The sequence below is a fragment of the Carassius gibelio genome, chromosome A22 (genome assembly GCF_023724105.1).
Source record: "Carassius gibelio isolate Cgi1373 ecotype wild population from Czech Republic chromosome A22, carGib1.2-hapl.c, whole genome shotgun sequence".
Lineage (NCBI taxonomy): Eukaryota > Metazoa > Chordata > Actinopteri > Cypriniformes > Cyprinidae > Carassius > Carassius gibelio.
Window position 1 is genome coordinate 3,559,567 of NC_068392.1, and position 27,387 is coordinate 3,586,953.

At 38.0% G+C, this 27,387-nt stretch overlaps 3 protein-coding genes and 1 long non-coding RNA gene across 8 annotated transcripts in view; 3 read left to right on the forward strand and 1 right to left on the reverse strand.

Moving 5' to 3' along the window:
• LOC127942839 (myeloid-derived growth factor) overlaps window positions 1-1,291 on the forward strand; it is a 56,655-nt gene extending 55,364 nt beyond the window's left edge. Inside the window, exon 7 of the transcript XR_008149445.1 lies at window positions 1,280-1,291. The gene's annotated coding sequence lies outside the window, so the exon portion shown is untranslated. The remainder of the gene's footprint in view (window positions 1-1,279) is intronic.
• Window positions 1,292-4,333: 3,042 nt separating this feature from the next.
• On the forward strand, window positions 4,334-7,293 carry LOC127942840 (uncharacterized). Its single transcript, XR_008149446.1, has 2 exons — window positions 4,334-6,440; window positions 6,819-7,293. It is a non-coding gene; the product is annotated as an uncharacterized LOC127942840 (long non-coding RNA).
• Window positions 7,294-9,089: 1,796 nt separating this feature from the next.
• LOC127942836 (sphingosine 1-phosphate receptor 4) lies at window positions 9,090-11,971 on the reverse strand. The gene is made up of 2 exons (XM_052538818.1): window positions 11,850-11,971; window positions 9,090-10,925 (listed from the first exon to the last, which is right to left on the reverse strand). The coding sequence occupies exon 2, from the start codon at window positions 10,827-10,829 to the stop codon at window positions 9,657-9,659; it is 1,173 nt and encodes a 390-aa protein (XP_052394778.1). The 5' UTR covers window positions 10,830-10,925; window positions 11,850-11,971; the 3' UTR covers window positions 9,090-9,656.
• Window positions 11,972-16,542: 4,571 nt separating this feature from the next.
• LOC127942841 (unconventional myosin-IXb) overlaps window positions 16,543-27,387 on the forward strand; it is a 45,521-nt gene continuing 34,676 nt past the window's right edge. For 4 of the 5 annotated variants that reach the window (XM_052538822.1, XM_052538826.1, XM_052538824.1 and 1 more), the window contains exons 1-2: window positions 16,543-16,856; window positions 26,363-27,259. In XM_052538822.1, coding sequence (XP_052394782.1) covers window positions 26,423-27,259 — 837 coding nt within the window. In that variant the 5' untranslated portion in view covers window positions 16,543-16,856; window positions 26,363-26,422. The remainder of the gene's footprint in view (window positions 16,857-26,362; window positions 27,260-27,387) is intronic. The other variant, XM_052538825.1, reaches the window with a different exon arrangement.

A 27,387-nucleotide genomic window follows, 5' to 3' on the forward strand; every position in this document is an offset into this window, starting at 1 on the left:
ACTAAAAGTAAAAGTCCTTTTTTCAGACACTTGTAGATGTTCTACGAAATACAGAAATAAATGTTAATCATTTATAATTTTTCACTGTATATGGTTAGGTAGCTGGTAATAAGTTAACCATTTATAGGGTTTTACTGTAGCATTTTTACAATTACATTTTACAATTTACCTTTTCTATAAATATTACATATTTATAGTATACTAAATTGTATATAAACATTTACATTTACGCATTTAGCAAACGGTTTTATCTAGAGTGCTTACAAAAGAGGAACAAAAGAAATTCGTCAAAGCCAACAATGTTTATATTATACGAACAATGCCATGTTTATTAGACAATTGAATTAGGAAGCAAGATAGACTTTCACTTCTTACACTATTCAAAATATTTTTTATATAACTTTTTTAAATTCAGTGTTTTTCTTTTCAGTTTTATTTTTGTAATTAGTGTTGATGCTGCAGGTATTGTTTTTGTGCTCTAAAGATACTTTAAAAAAATACATTATATAGTGTATACTATGTTTTTATAAAGTTTAGAACCTCATAACTTTCTAAAATATTCTATATTTTATTATGTCTTCAATTTAGTTAATCTTAACTACTTATCCAAATGTTTTCTTCTCTGTAGTTTAAAGCTATAGTGTAATTTCTTCGTAACTAGCACTACTCAACTTTATGGCTAAATAATGACTGTTTTCAAACAGGTTTCCTGAACTCTCACTCCATCTGCAGTTGGTGGACCAAATATAAGATTTGTTTAACATCAAAATAGTTGCATATATAAGCTTTAACAACTATAAATTATGAGTAGCTTGTCTTTAAAATTACAGTTTTACCGCATTTTCCCTGAGAGTGTTGATAATATACAGTAGAGTGGTTTAGACCACCACCAGGGGTCGAATCCCACAATGCCAACCTGGCTTGGATAAGCTGACTATCTCTCCTTCTCTCTCCACAGGGCACAGGCCGCCCCAGGACACAGCTGGACGGCATCTGCGAAGCATTTGGATGTGAAGCGGGTGGGTGGGAGGTTCGGCTGTGGTGGGGAGGGTTCCTGGCACCGTGATTTGGTAGATAAACAGAAATGAAAATCACATTGCCAGGGATTTCCACCCCTGCGCAGTTCTCCAGGTGCCCCACATCTACACCACCTCTCGCTGGTATGTGTCCAGCTCCTGACCGGGTGTATTTGGGAGAACCTGTAACAACAAGAGATTTGTCTGAATTATTTATCATTCATCAAAACGTACTTGCTCCATCTAAGGAATGATTTTACTTTAATAAGTCAAGCATGACTACATGATATTACTAATGCTCATACTTGGGGTTATGGATTTAAACAAACTCCTAACCATAACAATGAAACTTTGGTTGCTTGCTTTTCTAAGAAATCCGAGTTGTTTTGCCTGGTGGATGATAAAATGTGCAAATGAATCCTTAGGCAAAGCGTGAAGTACCAAAATAAAGCCCTTTTGACTTTGCAATAGCAATGTCCTGGCAACTCAACTCAAATCTAGGAACTAGAGTAAAGCTCTTTTTGACTTTGACCTCTAAGCAATCAGTATAACAATGTGATAAAGCCACTATAACAACTTAGCAACGCCCCAGCAACAACCAACAACAAGCTTGCATTGTGTTGGTGAGAGTTTTGCACAGACAAACGCCACTCACATGTTCTTCTGAAAATGTAAAACTCTCTTTTTTAATGTACTTCTTACCAAAACATATTAAGATTCAGTTGTTTTGTTTATATAACCCCTTTGGCATTTAGTTCATATGAGAGCAACTCCTTGGTGTGTTTTAATAACTCAAACAGTGACTCATCGTTTTGAAAATATCATGTTTCCTCAGGAATGACAGATAATGGTTTACTGGAATATCGGTGAAGACAAAAGGGCATCTGGCAAGTTTCAAAAAATGTAGATGCAAACCTCATTTGACACCCACAGCGTTTAGGCCTGATATCAGATGATACGTTATGAATGACTGAAAAATCTTGAATAACACAATGCTGACTGGTTGGTGGTTCTCTGGTAATATAAGGCAAGGCAAGGCAAGTTTATTTATATAGCACATTTCGTACACAATGGTAATTCAAAGTGCTTTACATAAAAGAAAGTAAAACAATCATGAAGAAAAATAATAACAAAAATAAAACGAGCAATTTTAAAACTTTTAAAATGATTAAAACATTTAAAAACAGAAAATGATTTTACATTAAAAAAAATAAATAAATAAAAAACAGTGAAAATATAGTGCAATCAGTTCGGACATTGCACAGTGCTCATTCAATAAATGCACAGCTAAACAGATGGGTTTTGAGTCTAGATTATAAGTTGATTTGTCATATTTTTATATATAATAGGTAATTATATTAGTGCAAATTTATTTATTTATTATATTATATATTAAAACTAAAACAACCCACATGGAAATAATGTACAATATATAAACATATGTTTTAATATATGTTTTGATATAGGTTTGATATAGGTTATAATGTATGTGACATATAAAATTGTCCGTTTTCCTATATTATATGTACATATATGCACATGTGTACATACTGTATATATGTACATATATACGTGCATACATATGCCTATATAGGTACATATATGCACGCATATATGTGTGCATTTATGCACGTATATATGCACCTATATGTTCACCTATATGTTTACCTATATATTAGTAAAATTATTCAAATCCATAGCTGCTAGGCAACATAAATAAAAGCCCAAAATGTTGAAATTTACATTATTTATTTACTTAAGAACAGTCAAATAGTAAAAGACAAAATAAAAAAAGACAAACCATTTTGTTATACATTTCCTTTCCACTATCTTCATACAAGAAAGAACTGACCTTGTAAATAGTTCAGGAAAACGTGTAGACATCATAGCTTTTTTTTTTTTTTTTTTTTTTTTTTTAGTATATTCTTAGTTATTGCTTTGATAATAGCAAATATGAGCTAGGCATCATGTATGACAGTTGCCAAAGTGAGATATGAGCTACAAAATGACCAGATCCTGCCATGAGCTATATAGGAGACATATGTATAGGGCTTATATGTGGATATGAAGAAGCAATACAGGAGACCTACAGTATATGACCTGTATATGCACATATATGCACCTCAATTTTTGCCTATATGTGGTATATATGCAACATTTATGTGCTTATAAACTGCATATAGGTTTCATATATGTGCATATATCCTCATATAGGTTCTTTCCATGTGGAAACATTTATTAGGATTTCCCAATGGCTTCAAGTGTGGCTTAATCGAATATATTATATATTATTCTTGTCCTTTTCCATTCAAAACTGGTGTTGAGCATTATTTGTGTTAAAATCGCAATGACTAAGCAGGTATAAATACTCAAAATCCCAGCTAATACACTCATTCAACTGCACCCTTTCCATCTTGAGTTCGTCCAACAGGTATTCACTTGCTAAAGGCACAGAGCTTAGCTAATTGGTGAGCACTGATCCCTTAAGAATACTGTTCACAGTGGCTAAGTTCAGTGCCTGAAGTGAACTGAATGACGGTATGTGTACAGGAAATCCGCCCATCCCGTCGTAATCAGGTGATGTCCACCCACTCTCTCTGGCATCAAAGTAAGACAGGGCAGGAATTGGACGTAATGATGCCAGTAAATGTGAAACCAGTTATGACATGTACGCAAAAGAGGGAATGTTAAGCTCTTAGTCCTTAGCTCTGTTAGAATCACATCTGAAAACCATGAGCCAGAACGGATGAAGTAAAAGTGTCAGGTTTTGATTTTATAGCTCAGGTTCGAATCACTTTGTCGAATGCTATGGAAGTGCTGGCACACAAGGTTCAAGTCCAGTTAGACCAGTTCTTGTGTGTTAGTAAGCTCACACCAGTCATTTGAAAGCTGCAAGGTGTGGATGTTCACAGTTCATCCCAGTTCATCTTCATTTCAACTACAAAAGTGCATCAACTCCACTGACAGAACAACTACAAATACCATTTTATTTTTTTATTTGAGGAATAATTCATATGATTAAGGGGTTACTCCACCCCAAAGTGAAAATGTTGTCATTCCAAACCCGTAAAAGCTTAGTTCGTCTTGGAGACACAATTTAACATATTTTGGATGAAAACCGGGAGGCTTGTGACTGTCCCGTTGAGTTTGTGACTAATTGTTGAATAAAGTCGTTATTTTAGTTTTCTTCGCATATAAAAAGTATTTTCGTCACTCGTTACGGTTGAACCACTGATGGAGATGGACTATTATGACGATGTCTTTCATACTTTTTCAACATATCTTAACATAATCAATGTTTTATAAAATATATATATATATATTTATTAGCTTAGCAAACTTTTACAGGTACATCGGCTGTTGTAAAAATTGTTGCCATGTATGAAGAATCTTTGGTGAATTTATGTGGCCATCTTGAACCTGTTGCGAAATCTGCGATTTCACATGAATTCATACTAGAGTGACTGAATTTCGCCATCGAAAATTCGTCAAACAACCGCACCTAAACTTTAGGCATGTTTGAGAAAATGATGGATTGTAGTCGTAAACTCTTGCCAGTAACTGCATTTTTAACCTTCAAATTACTGCGAATTGGGGTCAGATAGCTTACATTATGGCTTCCCTGGAGTCTTTACAAACAAGGTGTTGAGTCGTGACCAACCTTTTATTTGTTCAGACAAATCCTCTCCGATCATTTGAATAATTGTGATGGTGTGGTGTTGACAACGATTGAGGGCCGTGCCCTCTTGTGCCTGCTAAACTGGTATCAGTTTGTTGATTAAATGCTGGCTCAGTTCAGCAGGAACAAGAGTGAAGCCCTAGCGCCACTGCCGCACTCTCCTCCAATCAGAATGCAGCGTGCTTTATCCTCCAATCAGCATGCAGTGTCCACCACTCCGTCTGATCAGCACAAAATGTGCTTCTCTTTTTCTCAGCTACATAAACATCTGACATCAGTGAATATAAAACATGTTTTCAAGAGAACTGACCTTGGTGAAATATGAATGGTTAACCATTAGAGGTCAAGCAATTGAGGATAATGATTTTTTTGCATACTTATGAAAGCCATATCCATGTTTTTAGTGCTGCTCTCAGCACATGCATGGCCAAGGGAACGCACAGTGTTAAGATCTAAAGATGTACGTTCAACTGGTTTTACCTCATGCTTGAGAAACGCCTGCAGTGAGTCTCTCTGTGTTAAAGATAGTTCAAATGAATTACGACAGGAGACTTATTTTAGGTGGTGCTGTCATATTCATTCATGCATATAAAAAATGGAAGACTTCAGGTTGATCATAAATCTACCTCAGTCTGTTAACTTTCTGCTGGCTACCTTTGGCTTTTTCGTTTTTTTGCAAGAAAGAGGAAAGATTACAGCTGGACAAATTGATTGGATATCACTTCTATGTTCATATATTATTATAAAATAGTATTTTCATAGATTTCAGCATGCTGCTATGAGATTGCTAGGGTGTTCATAATAGTTTTTAACATTTAACATGCTTTTTAGATTGGTGCCATGTAGTTGCTAGAGCACATTGCTATGTAGATGCTAGCATGCAAAAAACTACTTAATCAAAAAAAATATTATAATTAGTTATATCGCATATCTGAGGGACAGCTTCTGTACTGCAGGTCTCGCGGCCTGACTTGAACTGCTCTCCTCGCTCTGCAGCATTGACAGCTACTTGGAAAGATTTGTGCTGCTCAGAAACAATTATAGGCCATAAATGCATCAGTGGGAAGGAGCTGCGGGGATGAAAGCGGAAAGCCTCCTATTTTAGTTTCACAGCGATGTCGGAGTCCTTTTATCATGTGCTCAGAGACTGACCAGATTTCGTGACGTGGCCTCCTTTAGTTATTTGATATTGTTTTTGCTCCCTGCGCCACCATGTAGTCAGTTTGTTTGCGGTCCAGACCAGAGCTGTGTGCTTTATAATTGGTTTAACTTGAACAAGACCAGCTGTGCAATAAAGCAGCAAAGCCGCGTAAAGAAACCCACTGTACCGGGCGGTTTCTGGATCACAATCCAGAGCATCTGTGCTGAAAGTAAGAGTTTGTCACATATTTATTAAAATACATTTAAAGACATGTTGACACCACATGAATGTCTCTGAGGTCCTCACGGCATGCCACAGATGAACTCTCTTCCAATGTTTTCCTCTCCTCCAATCAGCATGCAGCATGTTTTCCTCTCCTCCAATCAGCATGCAGCATGTTTTCCTCTCCTCTAATCAGCATGCAGCATGTTTTCCTCTCCTCCAATCAGCATACAGCATGTTTGCCTCTCCTCCAATCAGCATGCAGCATGTTTTCCTCTCCTCCAATCAGCATGCAGCATGTTTTTCTCTCCTCCAATCGGCATGCAAACACTACCTTGTTTTCTCAGGCAACGACTGGGTTCATCTTATCCTCAGCGATCTTGTGAGCATTTCTCAAGTTAAATCTCGTAGCAACTGAATAACGATAAACACATGCTTAATTTCTTATTCGACAGACTCTTGTCCTGAAGGGAACAATCCTGTTAATGGTGCCTAGAGCCACATTTATATCACACAGTGAAATTCTATGCAAATCACAATAATAACTAGTGAACACATTTACCTAATCCGGGTTTTTTTTTCTTCTTATTTATGATGTGTTTTTTTCCAAGAACGCCAAAACAACATATTTCCCTTAATTTAAAGAGACACTAGACAATGAGAACATTGTGTTGGTCTTTATTTCTGCTCCGAGTTGTCAATTAACTGAAATGTTGAACTCATTTGCATGGACTCTGGAATGGTTTGGATTGCTATCAAGCTAACCAGCTACAAATGTGCAGAAACCAATGAGCTGCATTCATCCGAGGACCCTCTGAGAACTTCCCCATTATCTGTCTGCAGAACACCTGGAGGCGACGCGCTGTCTGCACGCAACCGCAGTTAACCCTTCATGCCCTCTATAAAGAGAAGAACATAAATCCATATTTCCTTCAAGACATCATGCAGTCGTAAACTAAACTGTAATCATCTCGGGAACGAACGTGTTTGCGGTGCGTGACGGCTCTCTCTCATAAGGCAAGCTCACACCACCAGTGATAACTATTTTAACATCTGCAACTGACTAGTAAAGTATTCCACAAATTTCACAAATAACTTATGGACATAATTTGAATATAAGTCAAACCCTGAAGTGTGTTGCTGTTTGTGTCTCTTCTGATGTCATTCATTGTTTTACCAATGTATCCACACATAGAAGATTCTTCCAGATTTGTAAATGTTCATCCAATCTCATTTTTTTAAAAAAAAGACTTTCTTCATTTTAAATGTCTTCTTCGGGTTGTTTGAGTACTCAAAAGAGAATATTAAATAATTGGTTTCCTGCTAGCCAAATCTTACATACATTGACAAAAAGTCTGGCTCTAAACCTCGCTTTTCTTTATTCAAAGTTGATGTAGACAATTATAGGGAAACTATTTTAAACTCTGTTCATCTTAATGCAGTGAAAACAGCACCTCTATTTCCATTCTATGTGTTTTTAACCTGGCAACACATCCCATCCAAGAAAAATATAATACAAATCCTTGGTTATTATAGTTTAACCATGGTAGTTATGGTAAAGTGGTTAGGCCTATGTAAAAATAAAACCTTCTCAGGTGATATCAATGGTGGGATCTATTTCAGATGCGGCAATAACAATGATTACATACCCACATATTTACTTGTAAATTAAATTAAATTGAATTTATGCATTTAGCAGACGCTTTTATCCAAAGCGACTTACAGTGCATTCAGGCTATCAATTTTTACCTATCAAAAAAAAAAAAAAAAACTTGTTTGATCAAAATTATTGCTAGGGACAATTTAGTCATTGCTGGATCCCATCTAACAATTTTTGGTTTCCAATATGGTCTAGGAATGTTAGTTTTTGTTTTTGCTTGTTAAAACAATAACCTACAGGGAACGTTCCTAGAACGTTCTTATTTGGTTTCAAAATAAAAATGGAACGCTAGGGGAACGTTCTGTGTTTGTTGGGATATTAGGGACATGTCATAGCGTCTCTACTGAACACTACACCCTTGAAAGCGAGGCTGGGATAAATATGCAAAGCACATAGACGGTGTTATTTTCACAAATCACTATTTTTTTTTTTTTTTTTGGTGTTTGTGTGTCATTTATTGTGATTGTTGTGTTTGTGATTTGAATAAAAATCAATTGAACGCATGTGCTTCAGTCTCGTTTTCATGCCTGTTCAAAATTAAACATAGCCTACTGCTGCTCTAAATTAGTGTGTTGACTTCCCTATAATCATAAAATTAGACGTGCTTATTAAAACGTTATAATTACAGTTATTGTCGTTGGTGTGAACATGAATGTGTGGTTCTAAGACATGACATTGCCTAAAGAAAGTATTTCGTTGTTTCCATCATTTAGCATCACAGACGGATGGAAGGTGTATGCTAATCAGGGGCTAGTGGAGTACGCGTTTGTTTATATTTTGTATATATTTGTAAATACTATATCTAATATCACATACTGAAAAACATTTTAAAAATTGTATAACCTGAATGCACTGTAAGTCGCTTTGGATAAAAGCGTCTACTAAATGTAAATTTAATATGCAAATGCTAACAGTTCTGTGGGTGGGCAACGTTACTTTTATGTGGACATGTACAGGTTTTGTACCTGTACATACCATTTACATTTCTTCCATGCATTGTGCATTCTTCCAACATCTGTTTGGATCGTCCAGGTGGTTTTGAGACGGGTTGTCATGTTATTTTTGGAGGGCCGTGGTTTCAACTTTTGTGCTTTTGGTGGATTCTTGAACTCTGAGTGGATTTTACATAAAACTGGAAGTATTATTTCACAATTGTGTCATGTAAAGCTTAACCTGATAGTTAGAATCTTTTGGCCAGAGAATGTTATTATTTTGTGTACTGTGTAATATTGTATGCATAATTCATTAGAATTTGACGTGTTTGAATGCTGTTTGAAGTACTGAAGCATGCTTCGTTGAAGAAGTCTGTATATTGTCTCCCTCATGTGTTCAATGAATGTTATTGACTGAGAATCTTCAAGAAACCTGGCATTATCAGTATAAATCAATGCTTTATTTTATTTGCTTCAAAACTATTTTACATTGTATACTCTCAAAACAATTCCCTGAAAACTTTTAAACAGTTTCAAAAGTGCGTGCATAAAATCTAAAGAATCTCTTTCATGTAGAATATAAAAATATATAGTTTTTCGTTTTTAAATTATAACATTCATATTACTTGTACATTCTCGTTTAAACAACAATAAAAGGCAGTTTGTATTTGAAGTATTTTACAGTTGTGGTCGCTTTCCTTTGCATTCGGCTCAAATGTATAGAAATGCATTCAAGTTACAAGATATATATATATATATATATATATATATATATATATATATATATATATATATATATATATATGTTTTTTTTTTTAAGTTTTCTGTTTTTGTTGCACAGCTGCTTTCTTTAACAGTCCTTTCTGCCATCGTCTATGTGCAAGGAAACTCACACCTGCTGTCTTTTGACCCTCAACGATTGAAACATCACTGAAACCACAACGGCGGTGTGTTTGAGGAGGTGCAGTTCCTGTGGCGAAGGAGAAACACACCTGGCCACCGCGGCTTAACCGCTCGATGCGGATAAACAAGAAGTGGTGGAGCTGAGGCGTGTTTTCTTGCCATTCCTCGGTTCAGGCTGTGGACTGGTGCTCAGGTTTCGCACCTTGCTGAAGCTGTTGCGCAGGCTACTATGTCGACTCCCAGAGGTGCTGGAAGTCTCCTTGGACATGAAGGTCTTGGAGTCGCACAGTCCCGCCCTCAGACAACAAAAGCACAGGAGCTTAGCGATGGCTTTGCGAAGCTCCAGGCTGCCGAAAGAGTAAATGAGCGGGTTCATGGCCGAGTTGAGCACGGCCATGGCGATCACCCATTCAGGATTGAAGAGCGTGCTGCAGTTACGAGAGTGGCAGAAGAAGTCCACCAACAAGAGGATGAACAGAGGACCCCAACAAACCATGAAGACTCCAACGATGGAGATGACGGCCTTCAGGAGGCGCAGCGAACGCTTTCTGCTGCGTACGGATGTGGTCTCATTGCTACTCCGGACGTGGCAGTAGATGGCGAAATAGAGAGCGCCGATTGTGAGCAGGAGTATGAAGAAGATGACCAGGGCGAACAAGATGTAGCTCTTGGAGTAGAGCGGCAGAAGTGTGGAGCAACTTCTCGGATCGCAAACGCAGTTCCAGCCCATCAGCGGAAGGAATCCGATTACGAGCGCCGTTATCCAGCAGAGCACCACCATGATGTAGATTCGGTAAGTCTTTGTGGCGGTTTTCTGGTGGATGGGCTTCATCATGGTGGCGTAGCGCTCCACTGCGATCAACAGCAGGCTGAAAATGGACGCCGCTAAGGCTACAAATAAAATTCCTTCGCGGAATATCCACAGAACTGGGCTTAGCTTGAAGGTGCGGTCGCCGGACATGCAGATGTTGACCACGTAGGCGCATCCCGTCAGCAAGTCGCTCAGTGCGATGTTAGCGATGCAGATGAATATCCAACGATTGCGCAGACGCACCCGGAAAAGCACGGCTAGCAGCACCAAGAGGTTCTCCAGGATGATGAAGAAGCTGAAGCACAGGAACAGGACGGTGACGGCGCTCACGCTTCTCTTCGAGGGCTTGCGGTGGTGGAGGCGTCCGGTGAAGTTGTAATGCTCCAGGATGAGACTGCTGCTGCCGGTCCAGTTGTAGACGTCTGGACAGGAAGAGGCGGAGCTGAAGGAACGCAGGACCTCCATGGTGTTAGAAGCAGGAACGCAGAGTTGAATCTCACTGGGGTTGATTCGGCCTTCAGTGCAAACAGTCTCCAACTTCTCAGGAATATCTGTGCCCAACTGTGGAAAACAGTTGATTTATTTTAAATCTGATGTTTAAAATTCCCATACTTGCTTAAAAATAAAGGATCAAACAATGCCACTGAAGAACCATTTTGGGTTCCCCAAAGAACCGTTCAGTGAACAGTTCATTAAAGAATCTGCTTAGTGTGAAGAACATTTTAACATTCCAGAAATGGAACCATCAATGCATTTAAAGAACCAAGACTAAGAACCAGTTTTTAAGAGAGGACGCTAAATGAGGGTCATGATGATTGGTAACGTCATTAAATGTTCACCATGCTAGCACTTGGTTGCGCAAATCCATCTTTCTTTAAAACTGATTTCACATCACGGGGACCGTCCCGCTGACTGGCACCAGTGTCTTGCTTAAGTGCACAATGGTGTCATTTCAGGAGTTGCTATTTGCAGTGGCTGTTTCGGTTGCTAGATTTGTAACCACTACATTACCCAACCGCCCACAAAATACAGAATAATGACAAAAATAGTGAATAATTTTTCAAATGTTAAAATTAAACTTTTTTTTTTTTTACTTTTTTTTTTTTTTTGAAGTTATGCATCATGAGCTTGACCTAATGTAATCTCTGCACGTGTACAATACATTTAAATATCTGTAGTTTCACTACTGCACTTGTGGTTAAGAGGGTATTTGAGTGTGATGTGTTTAAAGAGCCAACATGTGACAGTGCAAAGTGTAACTGCAATAAATCCATCAATAAATAAATGAATTGAATGTTAAATTTAAATGCAAAAATTATAACATGCATATAATATTTTTAAGCTACGAAATATAAATGCAAAACATTTTTGTTTAAATAACTACTAAATAGTTCAGAATAAACCCATAAATATACATATAATTTTAGATATATTCATTTTCAAATAAAAACCAATGACATTTTTTGCTGGTGCATCTTAACTTACCTCTTTTTTAGTGATGCTGGTGTAACTGGTATTGAGCCATGCTCTGATGCAGAAAGCTGGAGCATTGGCTCTCTGAGTGATTATATACCCTGTAGTAACAAGGAAGGAAGCTTTCTTGCATCTATTCGACACACCCAATGGAGAAAGCAAAAATTCAGAGTTTCTACACGTTTTCTAAAATGTTCATTTGTGACATCTTCCCAGAAAGTGAAGAAATCATGGATTGCTGTGAGAAAAATCATGTTGCATTGCATGTGCATGCATTAAAATTTGGTAACAAATATAGTACATACTGGGGAAGATCCATTGCCTGTGTCAATGCTGTTTGTGAAAACGTGCATTGAAATTTAATACAAATAGAACAAATAAAATTAAAAACAACACTTCAAGAAAAAAATCACAAAATACAAATAATATTTAAATGCATCTAAATAAAATGTAAAAATTATTATTCCTTCAATTTATTAAACAATTTACAATTTTATATGTTCAACAAATGGACAATAATGATTTATTTAATACTACTACAGGAAGTCAGTGTGCCACATTCTAGTCAGCACGTGTGTTACAGTAGTAAAAACATTTTGCAAGACCCTTTAAATACAACTGGTGCTACACGTATACTCTTACAACAGCTTTGATGTTGCTATAACTGGTATTTCTCAGAAGCCAGTCAGCAAACAGGAAGATCTGATGACCCAGTAAAGTGGCCTCCTCCCTTACTTTTTTCAGTTCACCTCATCTGGGTGGAAACGCACACGCGCACACACACACACACACACACATATGTGTTTGTTTCACTATATTAGTGAGGACATTGCACTTGCTTTCTATCACCCATTTGGATGTGTCAGTGTCTCTTTGCACACCTCTGATTGGTGCAGATTTGGTTTGAGATCTCTGACCCAAAACATAACCTGCACTGAAGCTGGTCAGCTTTGGAGAGGAACTTACTACGGCGATGAACGAGCTAAAAGCCAAGCCACTTTCATGTCACCTTAACCCAGGATTGGTGCAAACTAATCTGAAACTTGTTTAGCCAGCTAATCTGACTCAGTGGTGGACAGTAACGGAGTAGCTTTACTTCGTTACTGTACTTAAGTACATTTTTCAAGTATCTATACTTTACTGAAGTAGTTTTATTTTGAGTTACTTTTACTTTTACTTCACTACATTCCAAAGCATAAGATCGTTCTTTTAACTTCACTACATTTCATAAAACATATCGTTACTCCCTATAATATATCACGTGCTCCGACACGAAGAAGCGGTGTCTGATTCATCATGAACGAACTGAGTCTTTTCAAAATAAACCTTTAAATCGGATCGTGAATCGCACCAAACGATTCGTTTACGAATTAGAATGATCCGATTGCAGCTGTTCTGGAGTCGACCACTCACTGATTCAAATGAACCGTTTAGTGCGAGTCACCAGAAGTAAGAACCGGGAGATCTCGCGTGCGTCTGATGTTGCTAAAAGTAAGTTATTAATGTCGGAATTTAGGATTAACTATTGTAACTGAAAATCATATTTTTTATTATTTATTTTATATATTTTATTTTGATAATTTAGAATTATTACTGAAATACAACCTTTTTTTGTTTCAAACAGTTCATTGAACAATAATAAATGAAGTACCTGAAGCTGACAATGAAGTAAATGTATAATAATTAGCAAAGATGATTAATTTAGCGCTGTAAACGCGCGTGTGAGTGGCGGAGACGCGCCGCGGAGCGTCAGAGGCGCTTGAGGACCAAACACAGCAGAGCGGTAGGAAACTTCACTCCTCTTATTATTTCTCTTTTACTATAGCGATTTAGTTTTAGATACGTGATCTGAGTCTTTTATAGAGTTGTAGAGTTAGAGTTATTAGAGAAATAGAATTATTTTTTACATTCTTTGGTCGAAGTTTTCAGATCGGCAATTCGGAGCCTGTTCGCGACTCCGTTGATTCAGATCGGCACTTCGGAGCATGTTCGCGACTCGGTTGATTCAGATCGGGACTTCGGAGCCTGTTCGCGACTCGGTTGATTCAGATCGGGACTTCGGAGCATGTTCGCGACTCCGTTGATTCAGATCGGCACTTCGGAGCCTGTTCGCGACTCGGTTGATTCAGATCGGCACTTCGGAGCATGTTCGCTACTCCGTTGATTCAGATCGGCACTTCGGAGCCTGTTCGCGACTCGGTTGATTCAGATCGGCACTTCGGAGCATGTTTGAATTTTTTTTTTTTTAAATTCAGATCTCGAAGCAGGAAGTGTTTGTCAAACAGTTAATTGGTGATAAATGAATATTTGGACTTGAGGCTTTTTTTTAGACGAGTAACTTAGACATGAATGTCTATTCAGAACGGTACTGAAAATAAGATGATCATCTCTGTTTTCTCTCAGGTACATCACAGTGTAAGCTTCACAGTGAACATTACTCTCGTAAGCGTAGTCCATATCAACAACAAAAATATATCTAGACTCCATATAGTGGTTATTTTGGAAAAAGGTATTTTGAGCAGTAGGATTATTAAAAAAAAAAGTGCTAATATAAAATTAAATTAGCCTATATAAAATTGCAAACATTTATCTTTCAGTACTTTTTTACTTAAGTACATACAAAATTGAGTACTTTTGTACTTTCACTTGAGTAAAATTTAAAAAGGAGTACTTTTACTTTTACTGGAGTAATATTTTATTATTCGTATCTGTACTTTTACTCAAGTACTTGATTTGTGTACTTCGTCCACCACTGATCTGACTTCATGGTACAGGCCCCTCAACAAGTTAATCAAGACATTTTCCCAATACTGACAGAGAAATGCTTGGCTATCATGAATATTTTGGATGTGCAATGATCCATTCAATTCTTAATTTCACCTGTAAACTTTATAAAGTTAGAAAGCGTCCCTTTTTTTTTTTTTTTTTACAGATCAAGAGTGTAAATGGTTTGATTTGGTGCCTTTTTGTCTTCTTGTTTTCTATTTACCACTTTGTAAATATTGGGCTAAGATAAAGGAGGAGGCCCTTCTGAAACCACCACATCCTGAGGTAAGAGCAACACCCTTCACAGTTACCAACGCCCTGTCGACACTTGTGCGCTACGAAAATAAAAAGTGTTATCAGAAAAAGCCACAAAAAAGACCAAACTGTGTCACTATTAAACTTGATGGCGTAAGCACAAACTCAACCTGCGTGATAACTGAGCTGTTTACAGTTTCAGAAAAGACTCAGCTTGATTGGAAAAAGCTGCACACCGACCAAAAATGCTTGACATGGCTGTTTTATCTTTATGTGCATTGATCCAGTCTTCAGACGTAAATGCTAACTCTCTGAACCAAATACATGACTACGCTTCTCATGACTGTAAAAACCTCCGGAGATAAAGACGTTTGAATTCTCCTGACAAAACGCCTTTAAATGCATGAGTTTCTCTATCAGTGGTGTTTAAAATCATTTCTGTATGCACCTCATGAAATTGGTTGATGAATGCATAAGCAGAGCTGGAGTCTTTACCGATAAACTCTAATATAAGCGTTTTTATTTGCATTGCATCGTTCCCAAACCTCAATCTGTGTTATTTTGGAGATTGCATGAGTGAAAATGATTCTAGGCCCCTTCTTTTTCATATACCTTCAAACCTGGTCTACTTGGACAGATTTGGTGTTGTTCAGGTTATTTTACTTCATATCGACATCTAGCTGTAGTTTAATGTAATTACATTTTAGTTTTTTAGTTTTTTGCTGTACAGTATTACTCACAATCAACCACAAGGGTTTGCTCTCTGAACACTTTTGACCAGATCAACAGCTCTTAGAAATAAAGTTTATGTAATAACCTCATGTTAACCCAGAAATGTGAATTAACGCAGAACGGATACATAACATTCTTATGTAGAAATATTACTAAAGCAAGCAATGTTGAGAGTCCAAACAGCTGATAAAAACATCACAATAATCCACAAGTAATCCACTCCAGTCCATCAGTTAATGTCTTGTGAAGCCAAAAGTTGTGTGTTTGTACGAAAAACATATGCACCTTAATATGTTTTTAGCTTTAAACCATCTCTTCTGGCCAAAATATGAGTCCATGATCCATACCAATGCTTCCTCTGATGAAAAAGTGCATCTTCTGTTGTTTTATCACATAAAAATCCAATGATAAAACTGTTTTGGACCATTTTCATTTGAAAACATGGCTTTTGAAACATGGCTGCTGGTTTAAACTGGTCATGTGCTGTTCCTAATGTCCAGTTTAAACCAGCAGACATGTTTCAAAACATACCTAACCAGCATAATATACTGTTTGTTTTTTTTCAACAAGGAAAGTAGTATTAAGGATCGAGCACTTGTGTTTAAGCTAGAAGTAGCAGTTTCAAGTGAAAAAAAAGGTGTCTTAAAGGTTTATTTGTTTATTACAAACACACAGTTTTTCACTTCACAAGACATTAACTGATGGACTGGAGTGGTTGTGGATTATTGTGATGTTTTTTATCCGCTGACTCTCATTCTGATGGCACCCGTCCACTCCAGAGCAATTCAGTCATTGGTGAGCAAGTGATGCAATGACACATTTCTCCAAGTCTGATGAGGAAACAAACTCATCTACATCTCGGATGACCTGAAGATGACCATACATTCCCAGTTAATTATCATTTTTGGGTGAACTGTTCCTTTAAGGCGAGTTCTCTTTCATCCACCGCGCGTCGCCGTTCAGCTTCTGTTCGCACAGACGAGTTTTCCTCATCAGTGTGTGATTGTGCGGGTCACAAAGCTCTCAGATCGCCTTCAGCATGTCCCTGTGTCCTCTCCGGACTCATATCGGTGTGCTCTGTTTTTAAAGCGGTCTCAGGGGTGGAAATAAACCTGTCTGGATGAGTTTGATGAAAAGGGCGATCTACTGAAGAGGAGGAGCCGCATACACGTATGCACAAACACACGGAGACAATCGACCAGCAGACACATTTATTAACTTATTAAACATGAGACGCTTCGGTCGGCACAACATACACACATCACGGTAAGTTTTTATTAATTCATGTATTCGAGTCGCTTTAGCTCCGCGGCGGCGAACAGAAACTTTGCGGGTGGCTGGAAGTCAAACGGCTTTTGTTTCAAACCCCCAAACAACATTTCTAATCTAAAATATATAAATGTTATCTCGAAAAAATAGCGGTTTAGCTATAAGATAACTCAAAGTAGTGTTAACAAGAGATAAAAGATAGGTTCGCGGCGAAAACTCTCAGAATAAATCGAACTTCCCGGATTGAGCTTTTGTTCGAATCATTCATCATACAGCAACAATGTAACTTTTCATCTTTCATTTCCCGCCATGTTCTGGTCGGTCGGGCTACATTCGAACGTCTGGTTCCATTTCATTTTTTATGATTTATGATCTGTACACAATCTGCGATTCGTAAATGAATTGATATAAACGCCGTCCAGGTTGAACCTCCTACTTGTTGCGTTGTGTTTCATTGTGTTGTCAGATGTCATAATACAGTGTTGGTTATGCTATTTATGGTCACATAAAGCTTTAAGTGTTCACATATTAGCATCATAAACCCAAAATACATTGTTACTCATTATTGTCTTTGGAAAAAACCAGTGGGATGGTGTTTTTATGCTTGCCTGGACATTAGGATTGGCTTGTTTTTTCCCAACTCTGACTGACTTCTGTCCTCCTACTGTTTGTGTTAAACAGCCATTGGAAAAACCCTATCATCATCAAGAACAGAAACCTGACAGGAAGCGAGAAAATTAATTTTGACGTGTCATGTGTTAGCGTTTGAGGGTTTTTCACAGTTGTTTTTGTGAACGTAGCATGAGAAAAAGAGCCTTGAAGTGACTGGAGATCTGCGGATGTTCAACCTTTCAACAACCAATCACAGTTCCTGCGAAACAATTCATCAGTGCATGTCACGCCAAAAACAAACATGTCCATATCTCTTTGTCAGTTTCTGATATTCTGGACTATGTCCTGGTCATTTGGAGGTGATATTTAAACTAAAGTTGCGTATGTCAAATCTAGACCTGAAGATGTTCATAGTTTTTTTTTGGTAAATGATATCATGATGGGAGTGAAATTGGTTTCATGTTGGCGTTAATGTAACATGACCGTGAAGACTATAATAGAGGCGATGGGTTCACATTGAGAAACTCTTCTGTGACTAGGAGACGTGAACAGGAAGTCGATGGTCGCTGCTGAATGCAGACGTAGTCAAAGGAAACCCAGGTTGCCAGGAGTGTCAGACGGTTGGGTGTCCCTGCCCTGTGTACTCATTCTCACTCGTTTCTTTTTTCTCAGTCTCTGTTTTGAAGCGTTATTGTGAAGTTGAGAGAGAGGCCCACAAAGCGTTTTTGTTGCACCATATGTGCGCTGACGTGCTTGTGAAAGGGAACTACTGAATGAGAGACCTGGAAGTAGGGCTGGGCAACACCGCTTTACAAACAGCAGTGTTTTACAGCCCAGTCTGATAGCTGAGATACAGCTCAATAGATATGCTTTTACTCTGTTTTGGCTCAAATATGTTGGTTTTGGTCTCAACCAGAGAGGAAGTGATCAATTCAAACAAACAGTCAAAAACAATGAACCCCCACACACACTGAATTAATACAATAAAAAAGTATCTGTTTATTTCATGTACATGCGGGAATATAACAACTCCAATATTGGTTCTGCATGTATGTTTGCTAAAACGTTTATTTTGTAGCTTTAAAAGAAATCACATTTTTAGACCTTCAATAATAATTGATGTTTATGTAAATATTTGTATTAGCTCAGTTTTGGCTTATTTATTTATTTTTCTTCAATCAGACGAATCATTCTTTCAAAGTTATTTGCAAAAATAAATCAAGACATTTGTTTACACTGCCTATTTTTTAAATATATATTTATACATATATTTATTCATTTATATGCACTAATATAACAACTAAATTTTTTTCTACAACTATTTTTACTTCAACTTTTATGATGCTGCTTTTTTTGGTCTTCAATAATATTTGTAATATATTTTAGGTTTTTTTTCTTTGTTAGATTTGTCCTCAACCACATTTTTTTTGCCACCAAACAAACATTTAATGCAAAATAAATCGCAAGGCTTTTCTTTTCTTTTTTTTCTTTTTTTATTGCATAAAAATTAAAAGTATTTTTTCTGCATCTTTTTTTAACAAAAATCCTTTATGAAAAATTCTACACTGATTATTTTTCATTTTTTTTTTTTTTTTGCAAAATAATCACTGCATAAGAATCAATTCACTTCTAAGGTGCAATTACTTAAATACTAAAATACAAAATCTATTGCAATGTCTTGTTTTGTTGGCTATTAAAACCAGTTTTGCTCTGTATGTTTGCAAAACGTCTGCATTATATTTAGTGAATCAAATAAAATATGCATTAAATTATCGCAATATTAATGATGATGATTTATTTTTCATATGTGAATATTTAGTGGATATTCTCAGCCTTATATTAGGCCTAGGTCTATATTTTCTTCTGTAATGGATGAACATGAACTCATTGGTGATCTAGAACCCAGTGGCTTCATATCCATTATCCACTAATAACGAGCAGATGGCAAGAATTAGATGGGTTTTCTCCTACACGAGGTTCACAGAAGCCGCCTTCCTCACGAAATACTGCCAGATTTGCAGATGACAGCGGAATGCTTCCCTAATTTAGAGAAACCTCCAGCACGGTCACTCATCTGTTTGGCTGCGGTGAAGACCAGAAGGTGCCCCACAGCGGCCTGACAGCAGTGCATTATGGGTGTGTGAGGGGGAAAGATAAAAGAGGAGTTGAAAGCATCACGCGAACCGACCAGAGTTTGCGGCGTGGACTCGGGATGACGCACGCGCGGTAGAAGCAGACGGAAATCGTTAAAGCGTTCGGACGTTTCTACGTTTCCAATGCGCGCTCTCCATCCAAGTTTATAAATAACCCTAATTATAGAGCACATGGAGAATGAGTCTGGTCTGACACACATTCGGTTGCTGTTTTGCATTAACCCCTTCTAAACATGTTAGCCCTGACATTTTTGGGCGTTTAAGTCATGATGAATAATCTTATTGTCTAACGTGTGTCAAACGGAGATGAATGGGAGTGTCCGTGCGCTACTGTCAGCGTGTGGCTTTGATGAACGACCCAATCATACAATGACCTCATGCAGGAAGTGGCCTGTCTGGACGGGAGAGGAAAGTGGATGGAGTGGTTCGAGTGCCAGGGACTTTATAAAACACCCCCACCCTCCTCCATCCTCCGCTGAGCTCATTAAGCAGAGCTGTGCAGCTGAGAGCTTTCTGGAGCCAATCTCTGTTGACTTGTGCTTGATTCGTGACGCTGTTTGTTTAGGATATGGGCAAACATTGCACCATTCTTCTCTTCATCTGATGTAAATATGCCCAAGGAGGTTCAAGTCTGCGATTTTCACATGCAATAGGCCATAATTCATCAATCAAAAAAACAAAAACAGATTATTTTGCATTGGCATTATTTTCTTGTCACTGATGAAGTATATTTCTTCCTCCCAAAATTCTATAATAGCAATAATATAATAGCAATAGTCATTTATTTATTATTATTATTAATATTTGTAAATAACAATTGCCCATATTTATCATGGTAGTATTTATTTAATTGCAAATTTAAATTTAATTGAAAAAAAAAATATTTACGAAATAATTTTTTTTTATTTAAATTTGAGATGAAATAAGACATTTGTTCACAACAGGATTCAAATGTGAAATATTATTGTTATTTATTTTTTTTATCTTTTATTAATCGCGGATGCAAATTAAAGGAACACACTTTTTTTATTTACTTATTGAAAATAGGATCATTTTCCAACTCGCCTATAGTTGAACAGTTAGCGGTAGCACAGTTGGCGGTAGCACTTTTAGCTTAGCTTAGCATAGCATAGATCATTGAATCTGATTAAGCCATTAGCATGTTTAATGATGCTGAAAATACAGCTTTGATCACAGGAATAAATTACACTTTACTACATGTTCACATAGAAAACATTATTTTAAATCGCTAAAATATTTCACAGTATTACTGTTTTTACTGTATTTGTGATAAAATAAATGCACATGGTGAGCATAGAGAGCGATTGCTTTAAAAAAAAAAACTTTGGAACAGCAGTGCATGCAAAATCTGTTTGGTTTTTCAGTGTGTCTATCTTTATACAGCCAAGAGAAAGCATGAACCCTTAACAACAGCGGAAAAAGAGTGTTTTTGGTCTTATTTAGTTGGTTTCTCATGCCGAGCGCCACACAGGCAAAAGTAAGTCATGGAGGCGAGGCGAGGCTGACATTCCTTTTGGATATGCCAGCTAATCCCAGAGCTCGTGTAATGACCAACAGAAACATTCAGTGATTGCAAATGAAGTCTGGAGCTGTAATATCGGGAGATTTAGGAGGAGCAGTAAATGCCTTCAAGATGTTTTCAGAGCGGAGCAGATGACACGATGCAGCTTTGGCTTCTGTTTGATGAGTTTTTACAGGCTAATTGGTGGTCGAGAAGAGCATCGACCTGTTTGATTGAACATTTAGCTGCGAAATGCATGCATATCCTCATGTTTTTCTGCAGATTTAAGACTCGGGATTCAAGAAAAATGCATATAATAATTGATTATTCATTCGCACAACAAACAGTAGATGCACTTCTCCTTGGTCAATGGTGTTGCTTGTAAACTCACGTTCTGCTTTTTTTGGATCATAATTAGCAGTTCCCCTCAGACAGTAAATGCGTTTCATATGCAGCCTGTATTTCGGGCGCTCGTCGCTAACTATCTGCATGTTTTTTGTCAAGATTGTACGCAGAGATTTGTCCCGGAGCGTTTAGGCCTGTGTTTTCTCTGGCACGTCCAGGAAACAGTTTGCATGCAAATTGCACAGAACGCATGTCGGCCAATTTGATAAAATTCAAAACAGCCCCTAGATCAGAGCAGCTAACACTACGACTCGAACACAAAGAGTCATTTTGAGTGATTTGCAGCTCAAAGGAAAGATCAACTCTGAGATTTCCGAATGCCTTTTCGAGGTTGTATAGGTTTTTTGGGTCTACTTTCGGTGTTCGTGTCAGTGATGAACTGTGATAGGATGGTGAAACTAAAGCTGGAGCACATGTGCCTCTGCAGGAGGTCCTGGCCCGCTGTGGAAACTACTGCCGATGTTTTATTGAGCTCCACTCAGGCTGGTGTTGAATTCCCTCAAGAGTTGAAATGCTTGTTTGGCTCACTTCGGCCTCTTTACTTTAAACAAGCTTGCTTTTGTTAAACTGAAGCATTAGTTGGGCTAAAATGGGCTTTTAGTACTTTATTCCCCTAAACATTAAGATTTGCTGAATATTTTCTCATCTTGAATTCATCCAAGATCAGGATGAGTTTGTTTCTTCATCAGATTTGGAGAAATGTAGCATTGGATCAGTTGCTCAACAATGGATGTGAATGGGTGCCGTCAGAATGAGAGTCCAAACAGCTGATAAAAACAACACAATAATCCACAGCACTCCAGTCCATCAGTTAATGTCTTGAGAAGAGAAAAGCTGCATGTTTTTGAGAAACAAGTCCATCATTAAGACATTTTTATCTCTGAACTGTTGATTCTGGCTAAAATATGAGTCCGTAATCCACATAAACGCTTCCTCCAGTGTAAAAGCCCATCTTTTGTTGTTCTGTCATGTCAAAATCCACCACTGTTTTAGCATGTTATCATTGCTTGATCTGTGCAGATTTCTCTCCTAATGTGTTTTTTTTCACTGGAGAAAGTGTTATTGTGGATCATGGACTCCTATTTTATTGGGAAGCAATGATTTGAAGTTAAAAACATCTTAATGCTGGATTTGTTTTAGCTTTTGTCTTCTCTCATTGAACTCTCATTCTGATGGCACCCATTCACTGCAGAGGAACCATTACTGAGCAAGTGAAGGAATCTGTTCTTATGAAGAAACAAACTAATCTACATCTTGCATGACCTGAGGGTGACTGAATTTTCAGCACATTTTCATGTTTAGGTGAACTATTCCTTCAAGTTGCACATTTTAGACGATAAAAATAGCAACTTGTGTTTTCCGGAAAAAATGCGGTACTTTGTAGGTCACTTTGCTAAATGGATACATGTAACTGCAGTTATTACAGCATCATCTGTGCAAAAACCCCACAGATTAGCATTGAAGAGTCATATGTAGACACCTGTGGGTGTTTCTGTGACTTATGCATGTTCAGTCTGATTGAAAACCGTTCAGCGTAGGCATACATTTGCAGGAAACGTCCACCAGACCAGACTGATGGAGGAGTTGTCCGTAGGGAATCCCATGGAGGTTTGTCTTTCCTCTGCCCACGCGTCTGCTAAAAGACTTGCTTCCTAAATGGAGGTGATGTTAAAACAAAAGCCCTGTTTCTGTTTCAGCCGCACATTCCACTTCAACAGCCTTTCATTCAGATCGTCTCCAGCTGCATCTGTGCTCCACAAAGAGCCTGTGACTGATTTACCTCATGGGTTTCTCTTCTCTTCTCTCCGCCGGGAGCTCGGCCAACTCTCCTGCATCTCTATCTGAGGGGAAGTGTTAAAGGAAGCCTCCGCGGCAGAACACCAGGATCTAAGCACAAAAGAGGCCCAAACTTTTGTTTGGGTGCCAGTCAGTTAATCTTGTGAGAGACGATCCTGGTGATCTTTGGAAACGAAGTAACAATAACAGCATGGTCTTTACCGGTGCACTGGAGACTTTGTCTCGCTTGTTCTCGTCCACCTCAATCAAGTCATTCAGCTTAAAACATCCTCATGAAAATGAGAACTACGTCTCAGATTTGTTCCAAAACATTTGAACGTGTTGCAACAGGAACTGTGAAGTTCTATTTGTGTCACAAATTTGGAATATTCCAAAAACGTTTCTATTTGAGTTAGAATGCTCCCTATCTAGTATGTAGATTTGCAAAGCCGCTCACGAGTTGTTTTTTTAGATGCATGATTGTTCTAAATGTCAAATTTGCCAGACTGCCACTCCTTTTCTTCGATCTCAGGAATGTTGGACTTGCTCTGAAACATGAGGTGTCTGTCTGTCAGAGATAAATCCAGCTCTGTTCTTTCCCCCCAGTGGCGGGCGCTTCATGTGTTTTTCCCCCAGTCTTGAGTAAACCTGGTTGGTCTTTTTCAGGCCAGCGCAAAATGAACCGTAATGATGATGCTGTTTTTGTGGTCGCTGACTTTATGCATGCCTTGGAGTTTTATTGATTTTGGTTATGGTCAAACGCCAAGTTGGGAGGATGGCCTACTTTCAGCCATCTGAGAAACCAGGCTGGAAAAGTTGAAACGCATCCACTGTTCATTTTACAGACTTAGGTTTACATTTAGCCATTGTTTACCAGCAATTTCATCTTTAATTATTTTATTTAGGCTACTTTATTTTTAATGATATTTTAATTAAAAAAAAATAATATTCATATTTATTTATAAAAGAAGCCATGCTTTGAGAGATTTTGTTGACCCCTGCATGGTTTGGTTTTGATCTTGCATAAAAATGTTGGTTTCAATGGTTCCCCATTATGTCAAACCATCAGAAAATAGTCCATTCATTCTCGAGGACTTTCCAGAGTAACTTAATTTCACTCAATATAAGCTAAAAGTTGTTTAAGACACTCCCGGGAAATAACTTGCATCCTCAAATTTACTGTTAGAGCAAGCGTACAGTGTTTTACGTCATTTGTTCCGCCACATAATAATAACTCTGCCAAACCAAAGTTCGGTAATCTATAAATGAAATAAACAGCGTTGGATAAGCTTAGATTGGTTGGTTTGATTTTGGTTCTTCAAGAAACCCTCGGGAGCATGTGGCCTGTTAGGGCACCTTTCAAAGTGGCATTCACAAAGATTATTTTTCGCGATGGAATTATTTTATTGATAGAAAACGTCATTGAAGGGATAGTTTGGAATATTTAGGTTGTCATAATTTTTGCTACAGGTTATGATTTCCACATCAGAAGCATTAAGAAATCATAACCAAAGGCTGGTATTAAAAGTGCCGTGCACAAAATGAGCTTCACTTTGTGTGTTGTGTAACTTTGTTGCTTGCAGAGTTTAGTTATTTCCTCTTTCCTTGCTAACGGTAAAGCATTGTTTTCTTTGAGTCTATATATATATATATATATATATATATATATATATATATATATATATATATATATATTAGTTTTATATACTTAAAGATACAATAATTTAAATCACAGGTGTGAATTTAAGATTGTTTTCTGATATAAGCAAATATATTTTGCTTTATTTATGCTTGAAGCAAGAATATTTTAATTATACAAGTAATTTCTGTATTGATTCCCTAAAAATGTCTTCATATTGATAATGCATGTTTTGTTTGAGAAAATGTATCTTTTTTTGGTCGTCTTTGGTTCTACAATACAGACTTTATGCAAATGTTCTTCATGGAATGACCATAAACCACGTGACTTTAGTGGTTTCTAACTCTTTATTATATACAGGGATGCAGTTGCCATGCCAATATTGACACCTATGATGTAGCAGCTGTGGCTTTGTACTGTATATTTATAGAGATGTGCTGTCTAGTCACAGCAGATACACAGCAACACACTAACTCTGACTGTGACCATGGTTTCCTGTTAGATGTTGCTACACAGATGCAGTTTTCACTCGTGATCAGAGAGTATTGCAGGGACATGCTTTAGGCAGATTAAATAAAGGAGCTGTTGAGTTTGTGTCAGGCACCATGAATAGTAAGGTCAGATGGAGAGCTGCAGGCCTGAGAAATAAGGGATAGGGGTGATCTGTTCATCCAAAGAGCACCAGTAATGGCACCTTATCTCAGTTTTTAATTAAATCCCGAAGTTCTTGTTTACAAATGATCGATCTAATTAAGATGAATGACACTGGCTGGGACTTGTTCCAAAACAAAAAGTGAAAGGTTAATAGTAAGAAACAAAGTAGGCCAGTATGAAATCTGGGACTGCAATATCTAATCAATACAATCAATGGAAATGATTGTTGACATGACGTCATTGGCTGGTTGTCTCGCTGCGCTTTCAAGGAAAAGCCTTTTTCAGTAAATGTCACCTTTCAAAAATCCGGGCTTGGAACAAAAATGCATGCATAATATGGCCACAGGGTGATCCGCAATGATGAGTTATCCGAAGAAATTGTGATTTGTATTAAATGCTTTAAACAAGGCCAGAACTGTGTTGTTTCATGTGTCTAGGCTAGTGTTTAATGTGGTTCAGAAGTGTTTTTGTACAAATCTGTGCCTTATTTTACTATAATATGTATATTTTAATGTTTTACAAGTAAACAAAATAATGATTAATCGACCAAATAATCGATTAATCACTCATTTTAGTTGCAGACCTAATTATTTGGTAGTTTGTACCTTACTTTACTGCAGTATTCCTATTTGTATCTTTTAAATTAAAGTGAGTATTTTGCAAAATAGTGATTAATCAAAGAAATCATCGACTAATCACTCATGTTAGTTGCAGGCCTAATTCTTTGCGTCCTCTTTTTCAGGTGCTAGATGGTGGTTGTGAAGGCAGTACGTAATGCTGAAGGGGCTCGTCCTGAGTCAGAATGAGTGTCAAAGATGGCGACGGGACGACTAGCCAAGATGGAAAGGCCTACGAACTTCAGATATACCCCCGACTCTCTCTGGAGACGGCGTCGTGCTGTATACTCCGAGTCACCAAGGAGGCCACCGCAGCTAGCGTCATACGGGATGCGGCTGAGACCCTTGGACTGGATACCAGAAAGCTATATGTCCTGGCTGAGGTGAAGGAGTGCGGTGGGGAGGAGTGGGTGCTGGAATCGACTGACCTTCCCGTGCACAGGGTTCTTCTTTGGCCGAGAAAAGCCCAGGAACAACATTCTCAGAAAGAGGGATTTTACTTCCTCCTGCAAGAGCGCAACCACGATGGCTCCATCCGCTACGTGCACCTACCTACCGTGGGGAACGAGCAGGAGTCCAAGCGACTGGTTGCTCGGGGTTTCCTCCCACCCCAGCAGGAGGACCTTGAGGACCTCTGTAACCTTCCAGTCCTAAATGAGGACAGCATCTTGGATAACCTCCGCATTCGTTTTCAGAAGAAGAAAATTTATACATATGCTGGCAGTATCCTCATTGCTATTAATCCCTTTAAGTTCTTACCCATTTACAACCCCAAATATGTCAAAATGTATGAGAACCACCAGTTGGGCAAGCTGGAGCCCCATATTTTCGCCATTGCTGATGTAACCTACTATGCCATGTTGCGCAAGCACATCAACCAGTGTATTGTTATCTCAGGAGAGAGCGGTTCGGGCAAAACGCAAAGCACTAACTTCCTCATTCACTGCTTGACCGCTCTCAGCCAGAAGGGTTACGCAAGCGGAGTGGAACGAACCATTTTGGGTGCTGGACCAGTGCTAGAGGTAAGATGATTACCAGCTTGACGCAAACTTGGTTTAATAACATGATAGTCATCATTCGCGAAGGAGTTCAGGAATAGTGGATTCGTTCGGGGACTTACTGGGACATGGGATAATTGACAGGGTTTTTT